This window comes from Pseudophryne corroboree, chromosome 11 (genome assembly GCF_028390025.1).
Source record: "Pseudophryne corroboree isolate aPseCor3 chromosome 11, aPseCor3.hap2, whole genome shotgun sequence".
NCBI classification, from domain to species: domain Eukaryota; kingdom Metazoa; phylum Chordata; class Amphibia; order Anura; family Myobatrachidae; genus Pseudophryne; species Pseudophryne corroboree.
In genome coordinates, this window is record NC_086454.1 from 91202447 (window position 1) to 91226120 (window position 23674).

General features: G+C 48.1%; 1 protein-coding gene across 1 annotated transcript in view; it reads left to right on the forward strand.

Moving 5' to 3' along the window:
- The window catches only part of LOC134969965 (protein kinase C delta type-like), a 94859-nt gene that overhangs the window by 54687 nt on the left and 16498 nt on the right, over positions 1 to 23674 (forward strand). Inside the window, exons 3-6 of the mRNA XM_063946105.1 lie at positions 18217 to 18323; positions 18615 to 18785; positions 18880 to 18971; positions 19759 to 19821. Coding sequence (XP_063802175.1) covers positions 18898 to 18971; positions 19759 to 19821 — 137 coding nt within the window. The 5' untranslated portion in view covers positions 18217 to 18323; positions 18615 to 18785; positions 18880 to 18897. The remainder of the gene's footprint in view (positions 1 to 18216; positions 18324 to 18614; positions 18786 to 18879; positions 18972 to 19758; positions 19822 to 23674) is intronic.

Sequence of the window (23674 nt, forward strand, 5' to 3'; positions counted from 1 at the left end):
CTCACTGACAGAAGCACATGCCTGCCTCACTGACAGCAGCACATCCCTGCCTCACTGACAGCATCATATCCCTGCCTCACTGGCAGCATCATATCCCTGCCTCACTGACCGCAGCACATCACTGCCTCACTGACAGCAACACATCAACACCTCACTGACAGCAGCACATCACCGTCTCACTAACAGCAGCTCATCCCTGCCTCACTGACAGCAGCACATCCCTGCCTCACTGGTAGCAGCTCATCACTGCCTCACTGACAGCAGTACATCACTTCCTCACTGACAGCAGCACATCCCTGCCTCACTGACAGCAGCACATCACTGCCTCACAGACAGCAACACATCAACACCTCACTGACAGCAGCACATCCCCGTCTCACTGACAGCAGCACATCACCGCCTCACGAACAACAGCACATTACTGCCTCATTGACAGCAGCACATCACCGTTATGTCCAGTAAGCCATACCCAACACATTTCGTATTCAAACTGACTTCGTCAGGGGTGTGTTTCATCTGTCAGGACTACTGACTTATACCAGCGCAGCTCAATTACATATTTCAAGTTAGAAAACATGTAAGTCACATATTAAATCATTTACACAGTATATTCATATATAAAAAGGGCCATCAAACATTAAAAACTATAATACAAACTAGTAGATTTCTCATAAATCCCATTCCAGACGCCATTTTTATGTAGCTCAAATTGAAGGACACATATATTTCATTAGCATCCCAGATTCATTATTTCATGTCATAAAAACCGTTCACGTTATTATAAAAATAGTGTGGCATCAATCATACTACACTAATAATTGATATTAATCCATATATCTAATTATATAAAAAAGAAATAATAAACTAAAAAGTATAAATTCATAAAAATAGCATAACAACCCATACTGCACGGTGCGTATTCCATACATTCTATATGGACCCCCACTGGAACACTAAAGGGCCCCATACACTACTGCGACATGTCCATCTGACATGTCGCAGGCAATCGCTGGCGATCACCCCAGCAGCCTCTGGGTGGCAGGATCGCCCAAGATACATCGTATGCTGTCCTTTTGCATACGATGTATCTTGGGCGATCCTGCTGATCCCAGCCACGCCTGTGGGTCAGACCAGATTGAATGTGCAGCACATTCAATCTGGAGGATCCGATCCGATGCTCACGGGGCCGCGCATTGGATCGGATACCCAGCCAAAATGCCCAATTTCACCCAATACATATCGGCCCAAATGCCCGAATTGGGCTGAAATCGGGCATATTCGTTCTAGTGTATGGGGCCCTTAAGTTCAACAACAGCATGGGGCCTGTCTGTGTGTTTTGACCACCACATACAGTAGCACAGCACCAGGTATTACATAGTAAGCACCACTATGGCATAGTATACAGCATTATGTTCCTGATCTGAGTGTGACCAGGGGTTATGTGAGATGCAGTAGGAGCTGATATATAGTAAGCACCACTATGGCATAGTATACAGCATTATGGCCTGATCTGAGTGTGACCAGTGGTGATGTGGGACACAGTAGGAGGTATTATATAGTAAGCACCACTATGGTATGGTATACAGCATTATGGGCCTGATCTGAGTGTGACCAGTGGTGATGTGGGACACAGTAGGAGCTGATATATAGTAAGCACCACTATGGCATAGTATACAGCATTATGGCCTGATCCAAGTGTGACCAGTGGTGATGTGGGACACAGTAGGAGGTATTATATAGTAAGCACCACTATGGTATGGTATACAGCATTATGGGCTGATCTGAGTGTGACCAGGGGGGTTGTGGGACGCAGTAGGAGGTGTTATATAGTAAGCACCACTATGGCATAGTATACAGCATTATGGGCCAGATCTGAGTGTGACCAGGGGTGATGTGGGACGCAGTAGGAGGTGTTATATAGTAAGCACCACTATGGCATAGTATACAGCATTATGGGCCTGATCTGAGTGTGACCAGTGGTGATGTGGGACACAGTAGGAGCTGATATATAGTAAGCACCACTATGGCATAGTATACAGCATTATGGGCTGATCTGAGTGTGACCAGGGGTGATGTGGGACGCAGTAGGAGGTGTTATATATATATATATATATAGTAGGCACCACTATGGCATAGTATACATCATTATGGCCTGAGCTGAGTGTGACCAGGGGGGATGTGGGACGCAGTAGGAGGTGTTATATAGTAAGCACCACTATGTCATAGTATACAGCATTATGGGCCTGATCTGAGTGTGACCAGGGGGGGATGTGAGATGCAGTAGGAGGTATTATATAGTAAGTACCACTATGGCATAGTATACAGCATTATGGGTCTGATCTGAGTGTGAGCAGTGGTGATGTGGGACACAGTAGGAGGTGTTATATAGTAAGCACCACTATGGCATAGTATACAGTATTATGGCCTGATCTGAGTGTGACCAGTGGTGATGTGGGACGCAGTAGGAGGTGTTATATAGTAAGCACCACTATGGCATAGTATACAGCATTATGGGCCTGATCTGAGTGTGACCAGTGGTGATGTGGGACACAGTAGGAGGTGATATATAGTAAGCACCACTATGGCATAGTATACAGCATTATGGGCCTGGTCTGGGTGTGACCATTGGTTATGCTGCGTACAGTAGAGGGTGTTTTCTGTCTGATTGTCGCCACAGATACATCCCAACGGTGATCACACAGAGGGCCAGTACAGATTCATGTACACACACACACGCACACACGCACACACGCACACACGCTCACGCAAGCACGCACGCACGCACACACACACTGCATTAGAAATGTGTATCAGAGTTATGTGGGTGTGTTGCTGATAGTGGCATGGTACAGAGATGCTGAATCGCTCACATTGGAGGCCGTAGTCAGACGGATGATCTGCACCTAGCAGATGGTGCAACCGATGGTGACATCTAACGATGTAGTACAATGTATTGCAGCATCATCAGACACTGACAGTAGGTGCCTCAGTCCTTGCACATTAGGACGCACAGATGTACACCAGGGAAGGGCTGTGTAGTGATATAGCATGATGTTACAGGCCCAACTGCAGCAAAAGACCCTGGCCCATTAGGGCTGCTTCCAGACATTTCCTGGGCTGGTTTTCCATCCCAATCCGCCCCTGGATCTGTGACTAGGCCCTCCTTTACTCCCACCTATAGAAAGAGTAAATATGTTGCAGGAAGGTCCAAAGAATTGCGTCAGATATAACATTGGATTAAAACCTTAAAATCATTAACCAAATAGGCTTAAACAGGTTACATAAAAGCTAATTTATTTTTCTCTGACGTCCTAGTGGATGCTGGGAACTCCGAAAGGACCATGGGGAATAGCGGGCTCCGAAGGAGGCTGGGCACTCTAGAAAGATTTATGACTACCTGGTGTGCACTGGCTCCTCCCACTATGACCCTCCTCCAAGCCTCAGTTAGATCTTGTGCCCGGCCGAGGTTGGATGCACACTAGGGGCTCTCCTGAGCCCTTAGAAAGAAAGTATAGATTTAGGTTTTTTATTTTCAGTGAGACCTGCTGGCAACAGGCTCACTGCAGCGAGGGACTAAGGGGAGAAGAAGCGAACTCGCCTGCTTGCAGCCGGATTGGGCTTCTTAGGCTGCTGGACACCATTAGCTCCAGAGGGATCGACCGCAGGCCCAGTCCTTGGTGTTCGGTCCCGGAGCCGCGCCGCCGTCCCCCTTACAGAGCCAGAAGCAAGAAGAGGTCCGGAAAAGCGGCGGCAGAAGACATCAGTCTTCACCAAGGTAGCGCACAGCACTGCAGCTGTGCGCCATTGCTCCTCATACACACTTCACACTCCGGTCACTGAGGGTGCAGGGCGCTTGGGGGGGGCGCCCTGAGCAGCAATAAAAACACCTTGGCTGGCAAAAATACCACAATATATAGCCCCAGAGGCTATATATGTGGTAAATACCCCTGCCAGAATCCAGAAAAAAGCGGGAGAATAGGCCGCGGAAAAGGGGCGGAGCTATCTCCCTCAGACACACTGGCGCCATTTTCTCTTCACAGTGCAGCTGGAAGAGAGCTCCCCAGGCTCTCCCCTGTAGTTTTCAGGCTCAAAGGGTTAAAAAGAGAGGGGGGGGGGCACTAAATTTAGGCGCAATATTGTATATGCAAGCAGCTATGGGGGAAAATTCACTCAGTTATAGTGTTAATCCCCACATTATATAGCGCTCTGGTGTGTGCTGGCATACTCTCTCTCTGTCTCCCCAAAGGGCTTTATGGGGTCCTGTCCTCAGTCAGAGCATTCCCTGTGTGTGTGCGGTGTGTCGGTACGGCTGTGTCGACATGTTTGAGGAGGAGGCTTATATAGTGACGGAGCAGATGCCGATAAATGTGATGTCGCCCCTGTGGGGCCGACACCAGAGTGGATGGTTAGGTGAAAGGTATTAATCGACAGTGTCAACTCCTTACATAAAAGGGTGGATGACGTAACAGCTGTGGGACAGCCGGCTTCTCAGCCCGCGCCTGCCCAGGCGTCTCAAAGGCCATCAGGGGCTCAAAAACGCCCGCTCATTCAGATGGCAGACACAGATGTCGACACGGAGTCTGCCTCCAGTGTCGACAAGGTGGAGACATATACACAATCCACTAGGAACATCCGTGACTTGATCCCAGCAATAAAAAATGTGTTACACATTTCTGACATTAACCTCTAAAAATGGGTTTTTATGTTTGGGTAGAAAAAGCAGGCAGTGTTTTGTTCCCCCATCAGTTGAATGAATGAAGTGTGTGAAAAGCGTGGGTTCCCCCTGATAAGAAACTGGTAATTTCTAAAAAGTTACTGATGGCGTACCTTTTCCCGCCAGAGGATAAGTTACGCTGGGAGATCTCCCCTAGGGTGGATAAGGCGCTCACACGGTTGTCAAAATAGGTGGCACTGCCGTTTTAGGAACGGCCACTTTGAAGGTACCTGTTGATAAAAAACAGGAGGCTATCCTGAAGTCTGTATTTACACACTCAGGTACTAGACTGAAACCTGCAGAGCGTGCTGCTGCAGCGTGGTCGGTGACCCTGTCAAACATACTAGTTTGCTAACATGACAACATATTAAAGACGTCGTCTTATGTATGAGGGATGCACAGAGGGATATTTTGCCGGCTGGCATCCAAAATGAATGTAATGTCCATTCTGTCAGGAGGGTATTAGAGACCTGTCACTGGACAGGTGATGCTGACTTTAAAAGGCGCATAGAGATTCTGCCTTATAAGGGTGAGGAATTATTTGGGGATGGTCTCTGGGACCTCGTATCCCCAGCAACAGCTGGGAAGAAATATTTTTACCTCAGTTTTCCTCACAGACTAAGAAAGCACTGTATTATCAGGTACAGTCCTTTCGGCTTCAGAAAAGCAAGCGGGTCAAAGGCGCTTCCTTTCTGTTTAGAGACAAGGGAAGAGGGAAAAAGCTGCACCAGTCAGCCTGTTCCCAGAATCATAATTCTTCTCTCGCTTCCTCTGAGTCCACAGCATGACGCGGGGGCTCCACAGGTATAGCCAGGTACGGTGGGGGGCCGTCTCAAAAATTTCAGCGATCAGTGGGCTCGCTCACAGGTGGATCCCTGTTTCATTCAAGTAGTATTTCAGGGGTACAAGCTAGAATTCGAGATGTCTTCCCCCCCGCCGTTTCCTCAAATATGCCTTGCCGACAACTCCCTCAGGCAGGGAGGCTGTGCTAGAGGCAATTAATAAGCTGTATTCCCAGCAGGTAATACTTAAGGTGCCCCTACTTCAACAAGGACGGGGTTACTATTCCACACGGTTTGGGGTACCGAAACCGCATGGTTCGGTGTGACCCTTTTTTATATTTAAAATCCTTGAACACATACATAAAAAAATTCAAGTTCAAGATGGAATCGCTCAGGGCGGTTATTGCAAGCCTGGACGAGGGGGATTACATGGTATCTCGGGACATCAAGGATGCTTACCTGCATGTCCCCATTTACTATCCTCGCCAGGAGTATCTCAGATTTGTGGTACAGGATTACCATTACCAAGTCCAGACTCTGCCGTTTGGACTGTACATGGCACCGAGGGTGTTACCAAGGTAATGGCCGGAATGATGATACTCCTTCGAAAAAGGGGAGTTTTTAATTATCCCGTACTTGGACAATCTCCTTATAAGGGCGAGGTCCAAGGAGCAGTTGCTAGTCGGGGTAGCACTATTTTGGAAAGTGCTACAACAGCACGGTTGGATTCTAAACAGTCCAAAGTCACAGCTGGTTCCTACGACACGTCTACTGTTCCTGGGGATGGTTCTGGACACAGACCAGAAATAAGTGTTTCTCCCGGAGGAGAAAGCCAAGGAGCTGTCATCTCTAGTCAGAGACCTCCTGAAGCCAAAACCGTTCTCGGTGCATCATTGCACGCGAGTCCTGGGAAAAATGATAGCTTCCTACGAAGCAATCCCATTCGGCAGGTTCCATGCAAGAACTTTTCAGGGGGACCTGTTAGACAAGTGGTCCGGGTCGCATCTTCAGATGCATCGGCTGATAACCCTGTCTCCAAGGACCAGGGTATCTCTACTGTAGTGGCTGCAGAGTGCCCATCTTCAAGAGGGCCGCAGGTTCGACATACAGGACTAGGTCCTAGTGACCATGGATGCCAGCCTTTGAGGCTGGGGGGCAGTCACACAGGGAAGAAACTTCCAGGGACTTTGGTCAAGTCAGGTGACTTCCCTACATAAATATTCTGGAACTGAGGGCCATTTACAATGCCCTGAGTCAGGCAAGGCCTCTGCTTCAAAACCAGCCGGTCCTGATCCAATCAGACAACATCACGGCAGTCGCCCATGTAAACAAACAGGGCGGCACAAGAAGCAGGATGGCGATGGCAGAAGCCACAAGGATTCTCCGATGGGCGGAAAATCATGTGTTAGCACTGTCAGCAGTGTTCATTCCCGGAGTGGACAACTGGGAAGCAGATCTTCTCAGCAGACACGACTTCCACCCGAGAGAGTGGGGACTTCATCCAGAAGTCTTCCAAAGGATTGTACACCATTGGGAAAGGCCACAGGTGGACATGAAGGCGTCCCGCCTCAACAAAAAGCTATAAAAGATATTGCGCCTGGTCAAGGGACCTTCAGGCGATAGCTGTGGACGCTCTGGTAACACCGTGGGTGTACCAGTCGGTTTATGTGTTCCCCCCTCTGCCTCTCATACCAAAGGTACTGAGAATAATACGAAGGCGAGGAGTAAGAACGATACTCGTGGTTCCGGATTGGCCAAGAAGAGCCTGGTACCCAGAACTTCAAGAAATTATATCAGAGGACCCATGGCCTCTGCCGCTCAGACAGGACCTGCTGCAGCAGGGGCCCTGTCTGTTCCAAGACTTACCGCGGCTACGTTTTGATGGCATGGCGGTTGAACGCCGGATCCTAAAGGAAAAGGGCATTCCGGAGGAAGTCATTCCTACGCTGATTCAAGCCAGGAAAGATGTAACTGCAAAACATTATCACCGCATATGGCGGAAATATGTTGCTTGGTGTGAGGCCAAAAAAGGCCCCAACAGAGGAATTTCAACTAGGTCGATTTCTGCATTTCCTACAAGCAGGAGTGTCTATGGGCCTAAAATTAGGCTCCATTAAGATACAGATCTCGGCTCTGTCGATTTTCTTCCAGAAAGAATTAGCTTCAGTACCTGAAGTTCAGACATTGTAAAAGGAGTGCTGCATATTCAGCCCCCGGTTGTGCCTCCAGTGGCACCTTGGGATCTCAACGTGGTGTTGAGTTTCTTAAAATTACATTGGTTTGAACCACTAAAAACGGTGGATCTAAAATATCTCACGTTGAAAGTGGTCATGTTATTGGCCTTGGTTTCGGCCAGGCGTGTATCAGAATTGGCGGCTTTGTCATATAAAAGTCCTTATCTGATTTTCCATATGGATAGGGCAGAATTGAGGACTCGTCCCCAGTTTCTCCCTAAGGTGGTATCAGCTTTTCACTTGAACCAACCTATTGTGGTGCCTGCGGCTACTAGGGACTTGGAGGATTCCAAGTTACTGGACGTAGTCAGGGCCTTGAAAAATTATGTTTCCAGGACGGCTAGAGTCAGGAAAATTGACTCGCTATTTATCCTGTATGCACCCAACAGGCTGGGTGCTCCTGCTTCTAAGCAGACTATCGCTCGCTGGATCTGTGACACGATTCAGCAGGCGCATTCTGCGGCTGGACTGCCGCATCCTAAATCAGTAAAAGCCCATTCCACAGGGAAGGTGGGCTCATCTTGGGCGGCTGCCCGAGGGGTCTCGGCTTTACAACTTTGCCGAGCTGTTACTTGGTCAGGGGCAAACACATTTGCAAAATTCTACAAATTTGATACCCTGGCTGAGGAGGACCTTGAGTTCTCTCATTCGGTGCTGCAGAGTCATCCGCACTCTCCCGCCCGTTTGGGAGCTTTGGTATAATCCCCATGGTCCTTTCGGAGTTTCCAGCATCCACTAGGACGTCAGAGAAAATAAGATTTTACTCACCGGTAATTCTATTTCTCGTAGTCCGTAGTGGATGCTGGGCGCCCATCCCAAGCGCGGATTGTCTGCAATACTTGTAAATAGTTATTGCTAACTAAAGGGTTATTGTTGAGCCATCTGTTGAGAGGCTCAGTTATATTCATACTGTAAAACTGGATATAATATCACGAGTTATACGGTGTGATTGGTGTGGCTGGTATGAGTCTTACCCGGGATTCAAAATCCTTCCTTATTATGTCAGCTCGTCCGGGCACAGTGTCCTAACTGAGGCTTGGAGGAGGGTCATAGTGGGAGGAGCCAGTGCACACCAGGTAGTCATAAATCTTTCTAGAGTGCCCAGCCTCCTTTGGAGCCCGCTATTCCCCATGGTCCTTTCGGAGTTCCCAGCATCCACTACGGACTACGAGAAATAGATTTACCGGTGAGTAAAATCTTATTATTTATTCATTAATGTTTCTCAGTTGCATTTTACGACAATACAATTTTCTGTCTTGAATAAATAAGTTAATAGTAAAATATAATAATATAATAATATATCTTCCATTTGCAATTGATGACCCACTTTTTCCTCTGTATAGCTGTGTCTGTATGATCTCTGGTGCACACAACAGCAGGGTTTAAAGTGGTTTTGGGGAGGTGGTGAAACTAATTTCCCCCACCACCTGCCCCCCTCCCATTAGCAGAGCCGGCCCTAACCAATATGATGCCCTAGGCAAGATTTTGTCTGGTGCCCCCTAGCACCACCGCTAGTTCTGCTTCTGACCCTGCACCCCTTTCCCAGCACCATCACCCCTCACCCATAGCAGTCCTCATTTTGGTTCTCCTACTCCCTATATTTTCTCTGACGTCCTAAGTGGATGCTGAAGCTCCGTAAGGACCATGGGGAATAGCGGCTCCGCAGGAGACTGGGCACAACTAAAGAAAGCTTTAGGACTACCTGGTGTGCACTGGCTCCTCCCACTATGACCCTCCTCCAGACCTCAGTTAGAATCTTGTGCCCGGCTGAGCTGGATGCACACTAGGGGCTCTCCTGAGCTCTTAGAAAGAAAGTATATTTTAGGTTTTTTATTTTACAGTGAGATCTGCTGGCAACAGACTCACTGCAGCGAGGGACTAAGGGGAGAAGAAGCGAACCTACCTAACTGGTGGTAGTTTGGGCTTCTTAGGCTACTGGACACCATTAGCTCCAGAGGGATCGACCGCAGGACCCGACCTTGGTGTTCGTTCCCGGAGCAGCGCCGCCGGCCCCCTTACAGAGCCAGAAGCAAGAAGTGTTCCGGAAAATCGGCGGCAGAAGACTTCAGTCTTCAACAAGGTAGCGCACAGCGCTGCAGCTGTGCGCCATTGCTCCTCATGCACACCTCACACTCCGGTCACTGATGGGTGCAGGGCGCTGGGGGGGGAGCGCCCTGAGGGCAATATAAACACCTTGGCTGGCAAATCATCACAATATATAGTCCCAGGGCTATATATGTGATAAATTACCCCTGCCAGAATCCATGAAAAAAGCGGGAGAAAAGTCAGCCGAAAAAGGGGCGGGGCTATCTCCCTCAGCACACTGGCGCCATTTTTTCTTCACAGTGCAGCTGGAAGACAGCTCCCCAGGCTCTCCCCTGTAGATTTCAGGCTCAAAGGGTTAAAAAGAGAGGGGGGGCACTAAATTTAGGCGCAATATGTGTATACAAGCAGCTATTGGGGGAAAAATAACTCAGTTATAGTGTTAATCCCTGCATTATATAGCGCTCTGGTGTGTGCTGGCATACTCTCTCTCTGTCTCCCCAAAGGACTTTGTGGGGTCCTGTCCTCAGTCAGAGCATTCCCTGTGTGTGTGCGGTGTGTCGGTACGGCTGTGTCGACATTTTGGTGAGGAAGGTTACGTGGAGGCGGAGCAGAGGCCGATAAATGGGATGTCGCCCCTGTGGGGCCGACACCAGAGTGGATGGATAGGTGGAAGGTATTAACCGACAATGTCAATTCCTTACATAAAAGGCTGGATGACGTAACAGCTGTGGGACAGCCGGCTTCTCAGCCCGCGCCTGCCCAGGCGTCTCAAAGGCCATCAGGGGCTCAAAAAAACGCCCGTTACCTCAGATGGCAGACACAGATGTCGACACGGAGTCTGACTCAAGTGTCGACGAGGTTGAGACATATACACAATCCACTAGGAACATCCGTTGCATGATCTCGGCAATGATAAATGTGTTACACATTTCTGACATTAACCCAAGTACCACATAAAAGGGGTTTTATGTTTGGGGAGAAAAAGCAGCCAGTGTTTTGTTCCCCCATCAGATGAGTGAATGAAGTGTGCAAAGAAGCGTGGGTTCTCCCGATAAGAAACTGGTAATTTCTAAAAAGTTACTGCTGGCGTACCCTTTCCCGCCAGAGGATAGGTCACGTTGGGAGATATCCCCTAGGGTGGATAAGGCGCTCACACGTTTGTCAAAGAAGGTGGCACTGCCGTCTGGGGATACGGCCACTTTTAAGGAGCCTGCTGATAAAAAGCAGGAGGCTATCCTGAAGTCTGTATATACACACTCAGGTACTATACTGAGACCTGCATTTGCCTCAGCATAAATAGTGCTGCTGCAGCGTGGTCTGATACCCTGTCAGATAATATTAATACCCTAGACAGGGATAATATTTTGCTAACATAGAGCATATTAAAGACGTCGTCTTATATATGAAGGATGCACAGAGGGATATTTGCCGGCTGGCATCCAGAATTAATGCAATGTCCATTCTGCCAGGAGGGTATTAGAGACCCGGCAGTGGACAGGTGATGCTGCCTTTAAAGGGCACATGGAGTTTCTGCCTTATAAGGGTGAGGAATTGTTTGGGGATAGTCTCTGGGACCTCGTATCCACAGCAACAGCTGGGAAGAAAATTTTTTACCTCCGGTTTCCTCACGGCCTAAGAAAGCACCGTATTTTCAGGTACAGTCCTTTCGGCTTCAGAAAAGCAAGCGGGTCAAAGGCGCTTCCTTTCTGCACAGAGACAAGGGAAGAAGGAAAAAGCTGCACCAGACAGCCAGTTCCCAGGATCAAAAATCTTCCCCGCTTCCTCTGAGTCCACCGCATGACGCTGGGGCTCCACAGGTGGAGACAGGTGCGGTGGGGGGCGCGTCTCGGGAACTTCAGGGACCAGTGGGCTTGCCCACAGGTGGATCCCTAGGTTCTGCAAGTAGTATCACAGGGATACAGGCTGGAGTTCGAGGCGACTCCCCCTTGCCGTTACCTCACATCAGCCTTGCCTGCTGCCCTCGGAGAAAGGGAGGTAGTACTGGCGGCAATTCACAAGCTGTACTTCCAGCAGGTGAAATCAAGGTACCCCTCCTTCAACAAGGCCGGACAACATCACGGCGGTCGCTCATGTAAACCGACAGGGCGGCACAAGAAGCAGGGTGGCGATGGCAGAAGCCACAAGGATTCTCCGATGGGCGGAAAATCATGTGTTAGCACTGTCAGCAGTGTTCATTCCCGGAGTGGACAACTGGGAAGCAGACTTTCTCAGCAGACACGACCTCCACCCGGGAGAGTGGGGACTTCATCCAGAAGTCTTCCAAATGATTGTACACCGTTGGGAAAGGCCACAGGTGGACATGATGGCGTCCCGCCTCAACAAAAAGCTAAAACGATATTGCGCCAGGTCAAGGGACCCTCAGGCGATAGCTGGGGACGCTCTGGTAACACAGTGGGTGTACCAGTCGGTGTATGTGTTCCCTTCTCTGCCTCTCATACCCAGGGTAATGAGAATAATAAGAAGGAGAGGAGTAAGAACTATGCTCATTGTTCCGGATTGGCCAAGAAGAGCTTGGTACCCAGAACTCCAAGAAATGATCTCAGAGGACCCATGGCCTCTGCCGCTCAGACAGGACCTGCTGCAGCAGGGGGCCTGTCTGTTCCAAGACGTACCGCGGCTGCGTTTGACGGCATGGCGGTTGAACGCCGGATCCTGAAGGAAAAGGGCATTCCGGAGGAAATTATCCCTACGCTAATTAAAGCTAGGAAAGAAGTGAACGCAAACCATTATCACCGCATATGGCGGAAATATGTTGCGTGCTGTGAGGCCAGGAAGGCCCCAACGGAGGAATTTCAGCTAGGTCGATTTCTGCACTTCCTACAGTCAGGGGTGATATGGGCCTAAAATTGGGTTCCATTAAGGTCCAGATTTCGGCTCTATCGATTTTCTTCCAAAATGGAACTGACTTCACTGCCTGAAGTTCAGACTTTTGTTGAGGGAGTGCTGCATAGTCAGCCCCCGTTTGTGCCACCAGTGGCACCGTGGGATCTCAACGTGGTGTTGGATTTCCTGAAGTCGCATTGGGTTGAGCCACTTAAATCCGTGGAGCTAAAATACCTCACGTGAAAAGTGGTCATGCTGTTGGCCTTGGCGTCGGCCTGGCGTGTGTCAAAGTCAGAAAAATATCTCTATGCACACTACCATATTTGCACCGCACACAGGTCCGTGCTGCGCATGCGTACGCTCTCCCGTACGTGCACATACTCACAGTCGCGGGCACCCGCAGGCGCATGGTATGCGTATTTACGGTAGAGTTTATGCGATCATAGCGTGCGACTCAATCATTACATATTTTCACTAATAATGTATTTTGTAGGTCATGGTCCCTTTGATAGATTCTGAAAGTTTGGTTAATATAGAATGTTCATGAACAGAGGAATCCCTCTTTGTTTGATACGAAGGGTCAGATAGGAGTAATACAGTGGTGTTTAGTATCCATCGGAAGAATATTTAATTAGAAATATTCCGGTGTTGGTTTGAAGCAGATCAATCGCTCGTGCGAATAGTTATGGACATAAGAAGTTTATGAACATTTACTTTATTTGCACTTTATTACCCATGCGGCGGGAAACTCAGTTTCCCTCCCACCTGAGCAGTTGGAAATAGTCACAGCCCACCTGTATGAATCAACCTATGACCTTTTGTTATAATGCGAAGCCGAATTCCTGTGTCCAATGAACAATGAGATTGTAGGGACCATTGAATTGTATTGTGTGTGGAGCATAAATAGCAGGCCGACCATATCCAACTGCTCTCTCTCTTCAACGGTTCTCATTGCTGATAATCGGGAGCTGGATATCGAGGCGCATGCAATCGTTCCCCTTGTGCGTAAGTTTTCTCCGTAATCATATTGTCTTACTGTGAGCCATTTCTCTCTCTCTCTCTCTCTCTCCCTCTCTTCTCTTTCTCTCGTATTTTCCCCTGATTAGACTTGAACTGTATTGTATTATATTTCCTGTGTAGTTATCTGGTTAGTTGGTTTATGTTATACTGTAGTGTATGCTTTGTACTGTGATTCTTTTTGCAAGTAATAGTCATAATACATATAATAGGTTTCGGACCCTAAGCCAGGTATCTGTGTATTCTTTATAGTGTTAAGTATTCTCTGAGTGTCGGTGACGCTCAAGCAGCTTTGTAGGTAATCAGGTTACACAAGGTTGCACTTACACTTTATCTCTACACTAAGGTTTACTGTGTATTTCATTGTTAGAGGTATAGATATAAAGGTTTAACGTTGTGAGCGTCTGCATCGCTGGTGATCTCCTCGTGGTCCCGAGCGCCGCTACGCTATAGCGAATCATTACGATAGTCAACAGCCAATAACGTGTCTGCCTGTGATCTCTTGGCCGTGAGTGAACGTGACGCTTGAGCGTCTAGATCACGGCTAAGCGATCGATACGCAACTAGCGTACCCTTACGGTACTTCTTACGTAGCTAGCGTACAGTGTTCCTAGACCTCATAAAGGGTTATACACACGATAAATATTTAGCTTTATCACGTGTATCAGAATTAGCGGCTTTATCATGCAAAAGCCCTTATCTAATTTTTTTATATGGATAGGGCGGAATTGAGGACTCGTTCCCAATTCCTTCCTAAGGTGGTATCAATTTTCATGTGAACCAACCTATTGTGGTGCCTGCGGCTACTTGGGACTTGGAGGATTCCAAGTTACTGGACGTAGTCAGGGCCCTGAAAAATATATGTTTCCAGGACGGCTAGAGTCAGGAAAACTGACTCGCTATTTATCCTGTATGCACCCAACAAGCTGGGTGCTCCTGCTTCTAAGCAGACTATTGCTCGTTGGATCTGTAGCACGATTCAACTTGCACATTCTGCGGCTGGACTGCCGCACCCTAAATCTGTAAAAGCCCATTCCACGAGGAAAGTGGGCTCTTCTTGGGCGGCTGCCCGAGGGGTCTCGGCTTTACAAATTTGCCGAGCTGTTACTTGGTCGGGTTCAAACACTTTTGCAAGAGTCTACAAGTTTGATACCCTGGCTGACGAGGACCTAGAGTTTGCTCATTCGGGGCTGCAGAGTCATCCGCACTCTCCCGCCCGTTTGGGAGCTTTGGTATAATCCCCATGGTCCTTACGGAGTCCCAGCATCCACTTAGGACGTCAGAGAAAATAATATTTTACTCACCGGTAAATCTATTTCTCGTAGTCCGTAGTGGATGCTGGGCGCCCATCCCAAGTGCGGATTGTCTGCAATACTTGTATATAGTTATTGCTTAACTAAAGGGTTATTGTTGAGCCATCTGTTGAGAGGCTCAGTTATATTTCATACTGTTAACTGGGTATAGTATCACGAGTTATATGGTGTGATTGGTGTGGCTGGTATGAGTCTTACCCGGGATTTAAAATCCTCCATTATTGTGTCAGCTCTTCCGGGCACAGTATCCTAACTGAGGTCTGGAGGAGGGTCATAGTGGGAGGAGCCAGTGCACACCAGGTAGTCCTAAAGCTTTCTTTAGTTGTGCCCAGTCTCCTGCGGAGCCGCTATTCCCCATGGTCCTTACGGAGTCCCAGCATCCACTACGGACTACGAGAAATAGATTTACCGGTGAGTAAAATCTTATTTTAAATAGGCACATTTGGCACGCAGCCCAAAAAGGGGTGTATTCTTGTTGGGAAGGGTCATGGCCACACAATAGTATCCTCAATTCAAATTACGCCACACAGTAGTGCCCACACATGCGATAGTGGCCTTTATTCATGTTACATCACACAGTAGTACCACTTTACCTTATATACGTTACTCTTCACAATAGTGCTCCTGAATTGCTAATGTCAGGTGCCTTATTTTGTGCCGAAAATGCATCTTATTTGCATTGCTATGTGACTAGGATGCACAAGCAGCTTCTGCTGATTAAAATGATATACGGCCAGTGTCGGACTGGGGCATGTAGGGCCCACCGGGGGAATACAGTGATAGAGGCCCATGTCTAGGTGTGTGGCCAGTCTCTAGAGGGGGTGTGCCCAGCTGCCACATTGGTTTGCCTAACCATTTTGCATGGGTTGGTCCCCTAGATAAATATATACAGTAAATACTGTAGTGCATGCAAGATAATGTACTAGATTAGTAATAGCACAGTCTGAAACCTGATCCCTAGAGGAGGGGGTGGGGCCCCAGGCAGTAGGGCCCACCAGTGGTTTTCCCTGTACTCCTGTGGGCCAGTCCAACCCTGTATACGGCATGCCTATATTCTGTGTGTGATTGTGGCTGTATCGGCATACGAAATACTACGTTACTTTTACATTTCCAGGAATACACTGTAACGTAGCATTTTATATGTAGATACAGCCACAGTCACACACAGAATATAGGCATGCTGCATATAATTTTAATCAGCAGAAGCTGCTTGCGCCCCTAGGCAGTCCAAATGCTCTAGGCATTTGCCTAGTTTGCGTATGCCTAGGGCCGGCTCTGCCCATTAGGCAGAGCCAGAGGTATAAGTTCATCCTAGTTGCCAAAGGCAAGTTGGAGTTTGGTGCACCCCTCATCCTCTAAAAAAGGGAAAACAAATCTATCTATCTATCTATCTATCTATCTATCTATCTATCTATCTATCTATCTATCTATCTATCTATCTATCTCAAACACACAGAGTTCTCTCATTTGCGCAATTAGTGTTAATCATGTATCTCCAGGCTTCTCAGGCTTGTTCCAATATGTGATCCTGCGCTCCCAAATAACCTTTTTTCCAAAGGTGGAATTATCTGTATACTGAAAAGATAGGAGGTGCACAATAGTGAAATACTTAAAAAACTCTTTTAGCTTTACTTCAGTTGATTAAAACCACTCACAAGGAACATGTGTGATATACACAATATCACAGAAAGTGCATTATAACAAATAGCATGTGGTTTCTCACACTGGGACCGCTTGGCTGAGTATCCATCCTCAGTGCTCTCCAACAGTGCCGTAACTAGACATTTTAGCGCTGTGTGCAAGAAACAGCATCGGCGCCTCCTATATGTAAAATAGCGCCAGTGCACACCATAGGCGTGCAACAAAAATATAGAGGCATGGCTTCCCGGGGAAGGGGTGTGGCCACAAAATAATACCAAACAATATTACACTGCACAGTAGTCTCCATTATTCAAATTATGCCACACAGTAGCGCCACTTACACACGTTATACCAGATATAGCCCCTATCACACATTATGCAAGGTAGAGTCCCCTTTTACACATTATGCCAGGTAAAGCCCCCTTTTACACATTACAGCAGGTAGAGCCCCCTTTTACACATTACAGCGGGTAGAGTCCCTTTTGATCCATTACGGCAGGCACCATTGGCACACCAGTATTTACCGCACTGATTCTGCATACAAATGGCTGCTATAAATATGATACAGCATTTTACAACCATATTACAATAATGTAATTTACTAGAACCAGAAACACATACCCTTTTACTTTCCGTGCAGACTACTGTTTATTTTCCAAATGAGAAATTTACTAGGGTATACCAGATAAAAAGTTTAAAAAAAAAGGGTAGTGGGTGGAGGTTGCTCAGGTGTCCTCTGCCACTCTCCTCTTCTCCCCTCCCTATTCTTGGTACCTGTCTGCAGAGATCCAGGAGTGGATGCGCACCAACAGCTCCAAGTTCATTACGGCTTGAAGCTAAACTAGCAGTGCACTCTGTATGTGTGCAGTCCAGTCCTTATCTCGCGGCTGCAAGTGCTGGTGGAGGGAGGAGGTTCAGGTATTACTACCCGCGGCTGAAACTCCAGGGGAGGGGAGGGTATTACTACCCGCGGCTCAAACTCCAGGGAGGGGAGGGTAATACTACCTGCGGCTGAAGCTCACAGTAGTGTCCTTTTATACACATTTCTGCCTCTATCACTCCAGCAGCTCACTGCTCATGTCCCTGCAGCAGCTCCATGCCCAGAGCCCCTCCAGCAGCTTCCCCGCCTCTCTGTATCCCTCTAACCCCTTCTCATATTGTCTTCAGCATGCCCAGAGCCTCTTCCTCTTTTGTGGCTCGTTTTCACTTCAGCAGTGGTGACAGCATGACATAAATATGCCATGCCAGAAAAGGAAGCCACTTGGACCTGATGAATGCTGTCTGACAGACACAGTGTGAGTACCAGGATGGGTGGGCGCAGGCAAAGTAGGACCATGGAGCCACCAGGGCCTGAGGAAGGGGGGAGGTGGCTGCAGCTCATCAGTGACACTAGTGCCACCGGCATCATCTATTGATGTGGGTGGTGTGGTGGGCTTTTCTGTTGGACTTACTGTGCAGGGGCATGGCCTAGGTGGAACTGGATTCAGCTATTAGTACAGGGGATGGAACTCAGTTCTGCCCAGTTTTAACCCCGGCACAACAGTATAATGACTGCATTACTGTTAAATAACTGCATCTAACTCTGAATAGTTGTTACATTGTTCACTTTTTTTTGTCCCCATAAGGAGGAAGTGGTGATCAGGAAGCTGGCCCTGGTCATGGAGATACAGCCTCTATATACATCAAGAGGCTGTTCTTCTTGTATGAGCTCGGCCAGGGCAACTTCGGGAAGGTAAGTCGTGTGACTGTGGTTATAAAACTTAAGTCAGGGAACAATTATGAGACTCAGATCTTGTAGTAGTGCAGGAATCATGAACATATAGCTCCTAACATGACCCTTCCCCGGAGGGAGATAATGCCCTGCTCATGGACTTCTCTCTCAATTCATGATTGCCATCCCATTGTGTCCCACTACAGCTCTGCTGCATACGCATCCACTTCCCTCTAAAGATATTTAGCTACCTGGGTGCTTCTAGAAGTAATGACATGTAACTATAACTGCTGGGTACGTCTCTTCCTCTAGGTCGTGTTGGCTGAGGACTCTGTCACTGGTCAGCCACTGGCTGTGAAGATCTTTAGAAAGAAAGATCTGCCGTTGGAGGACCGGGAGGAGGTGTTGGTGGAGCGCAGGGTGCTGGAGGTTGTGTCTGGTAGTCCTTTCCTCATTCATGCTCACCTTGCATTCCAGACCCCGGTATGGTGTTCTTCTTATTAGACCAGTAGCCTCAGTTCGGATTTATTATTTTCCATTAATAATTATTGACCATTGTGTTTGTTCAATCAAACAGAAACACCTATTCCTGGGTATGGATTATGCAAGTGGCGGGGACCTCCATCAGTTCCTGCAGAGGAAAGGCTGCTTGGACATCACCAGTGCAACGTAAGGACCTAAAATACAAGACATGTTCTGAGATCAGTTGTAACAGCGTATGTATGCACAGATAGGGACAGGAGAAGGGTTGGTGAACGTACCTTAATATTTCCTACCACCATATATAGTGAATACTGGAAACCCGCCTTTACACATACCTGGGACACTAAATGGCGCCACAGCTAATGTGAGGGACCTCATCCAAACATTCCTCATCAATAGAGCTTGTTTGGGATTGTGATACTGAACTGTGAGCTGCAGTTGTTCCGCATTGAGTGAATTTAACATTAAATTCTGAGTTTTACTTTTTCAGAAGCACTGTGAAAATTAGGTGAAAATAAATTGATTGTGCTAGGCTTCAGCTGAAGGGAAGGACAATTTATATTGAGCTGGGGATATCTAAAATTGAATTACTCCTTTAATAGTAATGTAGTAAAGCAAGGACTGGCACATATTCGGGGTAATCTCTCTATTAAGATGTGTTTAACTAGGGTCTGATTACCTTTATTTATTTAATCTTTATATGGAATATGTTCAGTGTGAAAGTGGGTGGGGATCATGGAAAGCCTCAGAGTAGCATAGTAAGTCAGTAGTGTGCTGATCTCGCACAGCTGTGAGAATTAGTGATAACAAGGTGTCATGTGACAATGCTATGGCATGGAGGGAGGTAAGCAGAAAGTCACAGACTGAGAGTTACATAGTAGAAGGAGCAGGATACCCAACAGCAGATTTTAGTGATATCAGGTTTTCTACCTTTTTCTATATAAACATGTTACATTCCTTTCCTCTATTTTAGTTTCTACGCAGCAGAGATCACGTGTGGTGTGCAGTATCTGCACTCTAAGGGCATCATCCATCGGTAAGTATATAAATAATACTAATATATATACACAATCAGGTCACAGTGATGTGATTCAATTGTGAAATAGTTTGGAGGTAGCGGCACTAAACTAACGCCATCTTCAGAAGGTGTTAGAGAGGCTTTCCTATGTTCTTCACTTGGGAGAGGGATCTTTACAGATTTCTCCCTTCTACTCCTGGTCAGTGGTGTTTGCTGAGAGACATAGGAGACAGACATTTGGAGATCCCTCCTCCTTCTTCTGATCTGTTGTGCCCTGCCAATAGGCATAGAAGATAAATCTTTGCAGAACCTCCCATTCCCCTCCTTTTCCCTACCATGATGACAGACACAGGTGGGAATGCAGATTAGAAAGATACAGTAAATAGAAGTTATTTAAAATCCATTTACATTGTATGTAGAAATGTCTTCAGTCTTCTGCCCTTCTGAGTCATCAGACAGATGCTGAATCTGGCCTACTCCCCCTGACTGTGCTGGACCACCTTATTGCACGTTGTGTAGCCAGGGGTAAATGGGCAGCTGTATATACCAGCACATGCGCAGACTGACCCCCAGGCAAAGGATTTCATAAATGTGAAAGCCAATACAGACCTCTAACTTGTGCAGAAAGCCATCTGCGGCTTATTCACCGGGACTGAGCTTTCTTGCAAGCTGTCACAGCACTTTCTTTTGGTAAATACCCTCTAATATATTCAAAAACAGCATATTATGGCGAGAAATTCTTATCACAACCGCATGTAAAATATGGATGATTATTATTATTAACCACTTAACTGACGATTTATTTCCCCGTAAACCACTCCGAAATTGTCGGGTTTTTTTTATGAGTGAATTAAGTGAAGAACATGACTTTAACCCTATCCCAAATGATTTTAGTTAAAAATAAGGGGGGAAAAAAATATTTTTTTTTGCTAACATCGAAACATCGGTCGGGAACATCGTGACTATCGCGGCTTTCATTTTGAAAGCCGGGACAGCCTGCAGGTATACAGGGGGAATCTGGGGGTGGCTTGGGTGGGTTAATTTACTCTCCCCAGCGGCTGCCATTGTCTGCAGCCGCTGGAGGGGGGGGGATCTCCTGCCGTGCTGACCAATCAGCAGTAATCGGCAGCACGGCAGACACAGGGGGAGAGTGCAGGGAGGCAGTGGGACCTTCCAGTCCCTCTGACAGCAGCAGCGGAGGGAAGTTTATCTTCCCTGCCGCTGCTAACACTCTTTATCTGACTGGTCGCATCCTGTGCGACCAGGTCAGATAGAGCACTTGCAGGCATGGTTGCATCTGATGCCACCATGCCAGGCAAGTGGTTAATATTATTATTACATTTTATTTATAAGGCGCCACAAGTGTTTCGCAGCACCGTAGAAAGGACAGTACAGGGAGACAAAACTTAGCATTACAGTAAATAAATAACAGAAATAGAGTACAGGTAACAGAGAGCAGCACAATTCTCAAACATAATACAGCTAAGATGTAAGTAGTGAGGGAGTGATCATCGTACTACTAGGGCAGCGGTGGCCAACCTGTGGCTCTTGAGCCACATGTGGCTCTTACTTTATTCAAATGTGGCTCCCAACACTCTAAATCATGTGACCACAACAGATACAGAAACCGCTGCACTCCAGCCAGACACGCAGCAGCACTACAGGGACTGAAAACTGAAGGAGTCAGATACTAGAGGTGAGACACCCACAAGCAAACAGAGGACACATTAGGGACTACTGCAATGACACGAGTTGATGGGGGGGCTGTAGTGATACATGAGGGTGGACTAGAGTGACACATGGCAGAGCTGGCTGGAGAGACACAGAGGGGTCCTGGCAGGAGTGACGCGGGAGGGTGGTAGCAGTAGTGACACATGGGAGAGCTGGCTGGAGTGACATAGGAGGGTGGTAGCAGGAGTGACACATGGGAGAGCTGGCTGGAGTAACATATGACGGTGGTAGCAGGAATGACACATGGGCGAGCTGGCTGGAGTTATATAGGAGGGTGGTAGCAGGAGTGACACATGGGGGAGCTGGCTGGAGTGACACAGGAGGGTGCTGGAAGTAGTGACACATGGGAGAGCTGGCTGGAGTGACATAGGGTGGTAGCAGGAGTGACACATGGGGGAGCTGGCTGGAGTGACACAGCAGGGTCTTGGCAGTAGTGACACATGGGAGACCTGGCTGGAGTGACACTGGAGAGGGTCCTGGCAGGAGTGACGCGGGAAGGTGCTGGAAGTAGTGACACATGGGAGAGCTGGCTGGAGTGACATAGGATGATCCTGGCAGTAGTGATGCGGGAGGGTGCTGGAAGTAGTGACACATGGGTGAGCTGGCTGGAGTGACACAGCAGGGTCTTGGCAGTAGTGACACATGGGAGACCTGGCTGGAGTGACACAGCAGGGTCTTGGCAGTAGTGACACATGGGAGAGCTGGCTGGAGGGACACGGGGGAGCTGACTGGAGTGACATAGGAGGGTGCTAGCAGGAGTTACACATGGAAGAGCTGGCTGGAGTGACAGGGGGTGTTGGCTGGAGTGACACATTGGGGCGCTGGCTGGAGTGACACATGGGAGACCTGGCTGGAGTGACACAGCACGGTCTTGGCAGTAGTGACACATGGGAGAGCTGGCTGGAGTGACACAGCATGGTCTTGGCAGTAGTGACACATGGGAGAGCTGGCTGGAGTGACACAGCACGGTCTTGGCAGTAGTGACACATGGGAGAGCTGGCTGGAGTGACATGAGGGAGCTGGCTGGAGTGACATAGGAGTGTGCTAGCAGGAGTGACACATGGAAGAGCTGGCTGGAGTGACAGGAGGGTGTTGGCTGGAGTGACACATGGAAGAGCTAGCAGGAGTGACATGGAGCTGGCTTGAGTGACACAGGCTTGAGTGACATAGGAGGGTGCTAGCAGGAGTGACACATGGGGGAGCTGGCTGGAGTGACTGGAGGGTGTTGGCTGGAGTGACACATGGGGGAGCTGGCTGGAGTGACATAGGAGGGTGCTAGCAGGAGTGACACATTGGGGGAGCTGGCTGGAGTGACAGGAGGGTGTTGGCTGGAGTGACACATGGGGGAGCTGAAGTTTATTATGTGAATCTGGCTTTTTCAATTATTTTTTGTGAAAGTGGCTTTTTAAATGGATATGGCTTTAAAAGTTTTATTTTATGTCGTTCTGGCTTTTTCAATGTATTTTATACCAGGGGTGTGGTCTAGCAGGCACAAGGCCATATTCCATTTTTGCATGCGCGCCATCGGCTCGGTGTCGGCTCGATGTCGGCTCTTTGACGTACCTAACAAGGTTTTTTGGCTCTTTGTCACTGACTGGTTGGCCACCCCTGTACTAGGGGCTGGCGGCCATAGATAGAGATGAGCCTTTACCAGCAGGAGAAAAAGCGGGTAAAGATGGTCGCTGAGTAGGAGAATGCTGCGAGTGAAATGTGAGGAGAAGAGGGCTTAGATAACAAGAGGAAAGAGGGCCCTGCTCTGAAGAGCTACAGTAACACTCTAATGGGAAGAGAGAGGGGGAGTGCGTTCCGCTGAAGGGATGCAGCACGGGCATAGTCTTGAACTCGAGCATGGGAAGCAGTGACCATGGCGGTAGAGAGGCGACGGTCATTAGTCGACCGTAGGGGGCAGGAGGGAGTAGGAAGGGAGAGGAGGTTGGAGATGTAGGGAGCAGTGGAATTAGAGATGGCCTTGTATGTGAGGGTGAGGAGTTTGAAGAGGATTCTATAGGGAATGGGAGCAAGTGTAGATTTTGTCGAAAGGGAGTGGCAGTGGAGCGGCGGGAGAGAAAGATAAGCCTAGCTGCGGAGTTCAGGATTGTGATAAATAGTACCCCAAAGTTAGAATTGAAGTCACTGTTAT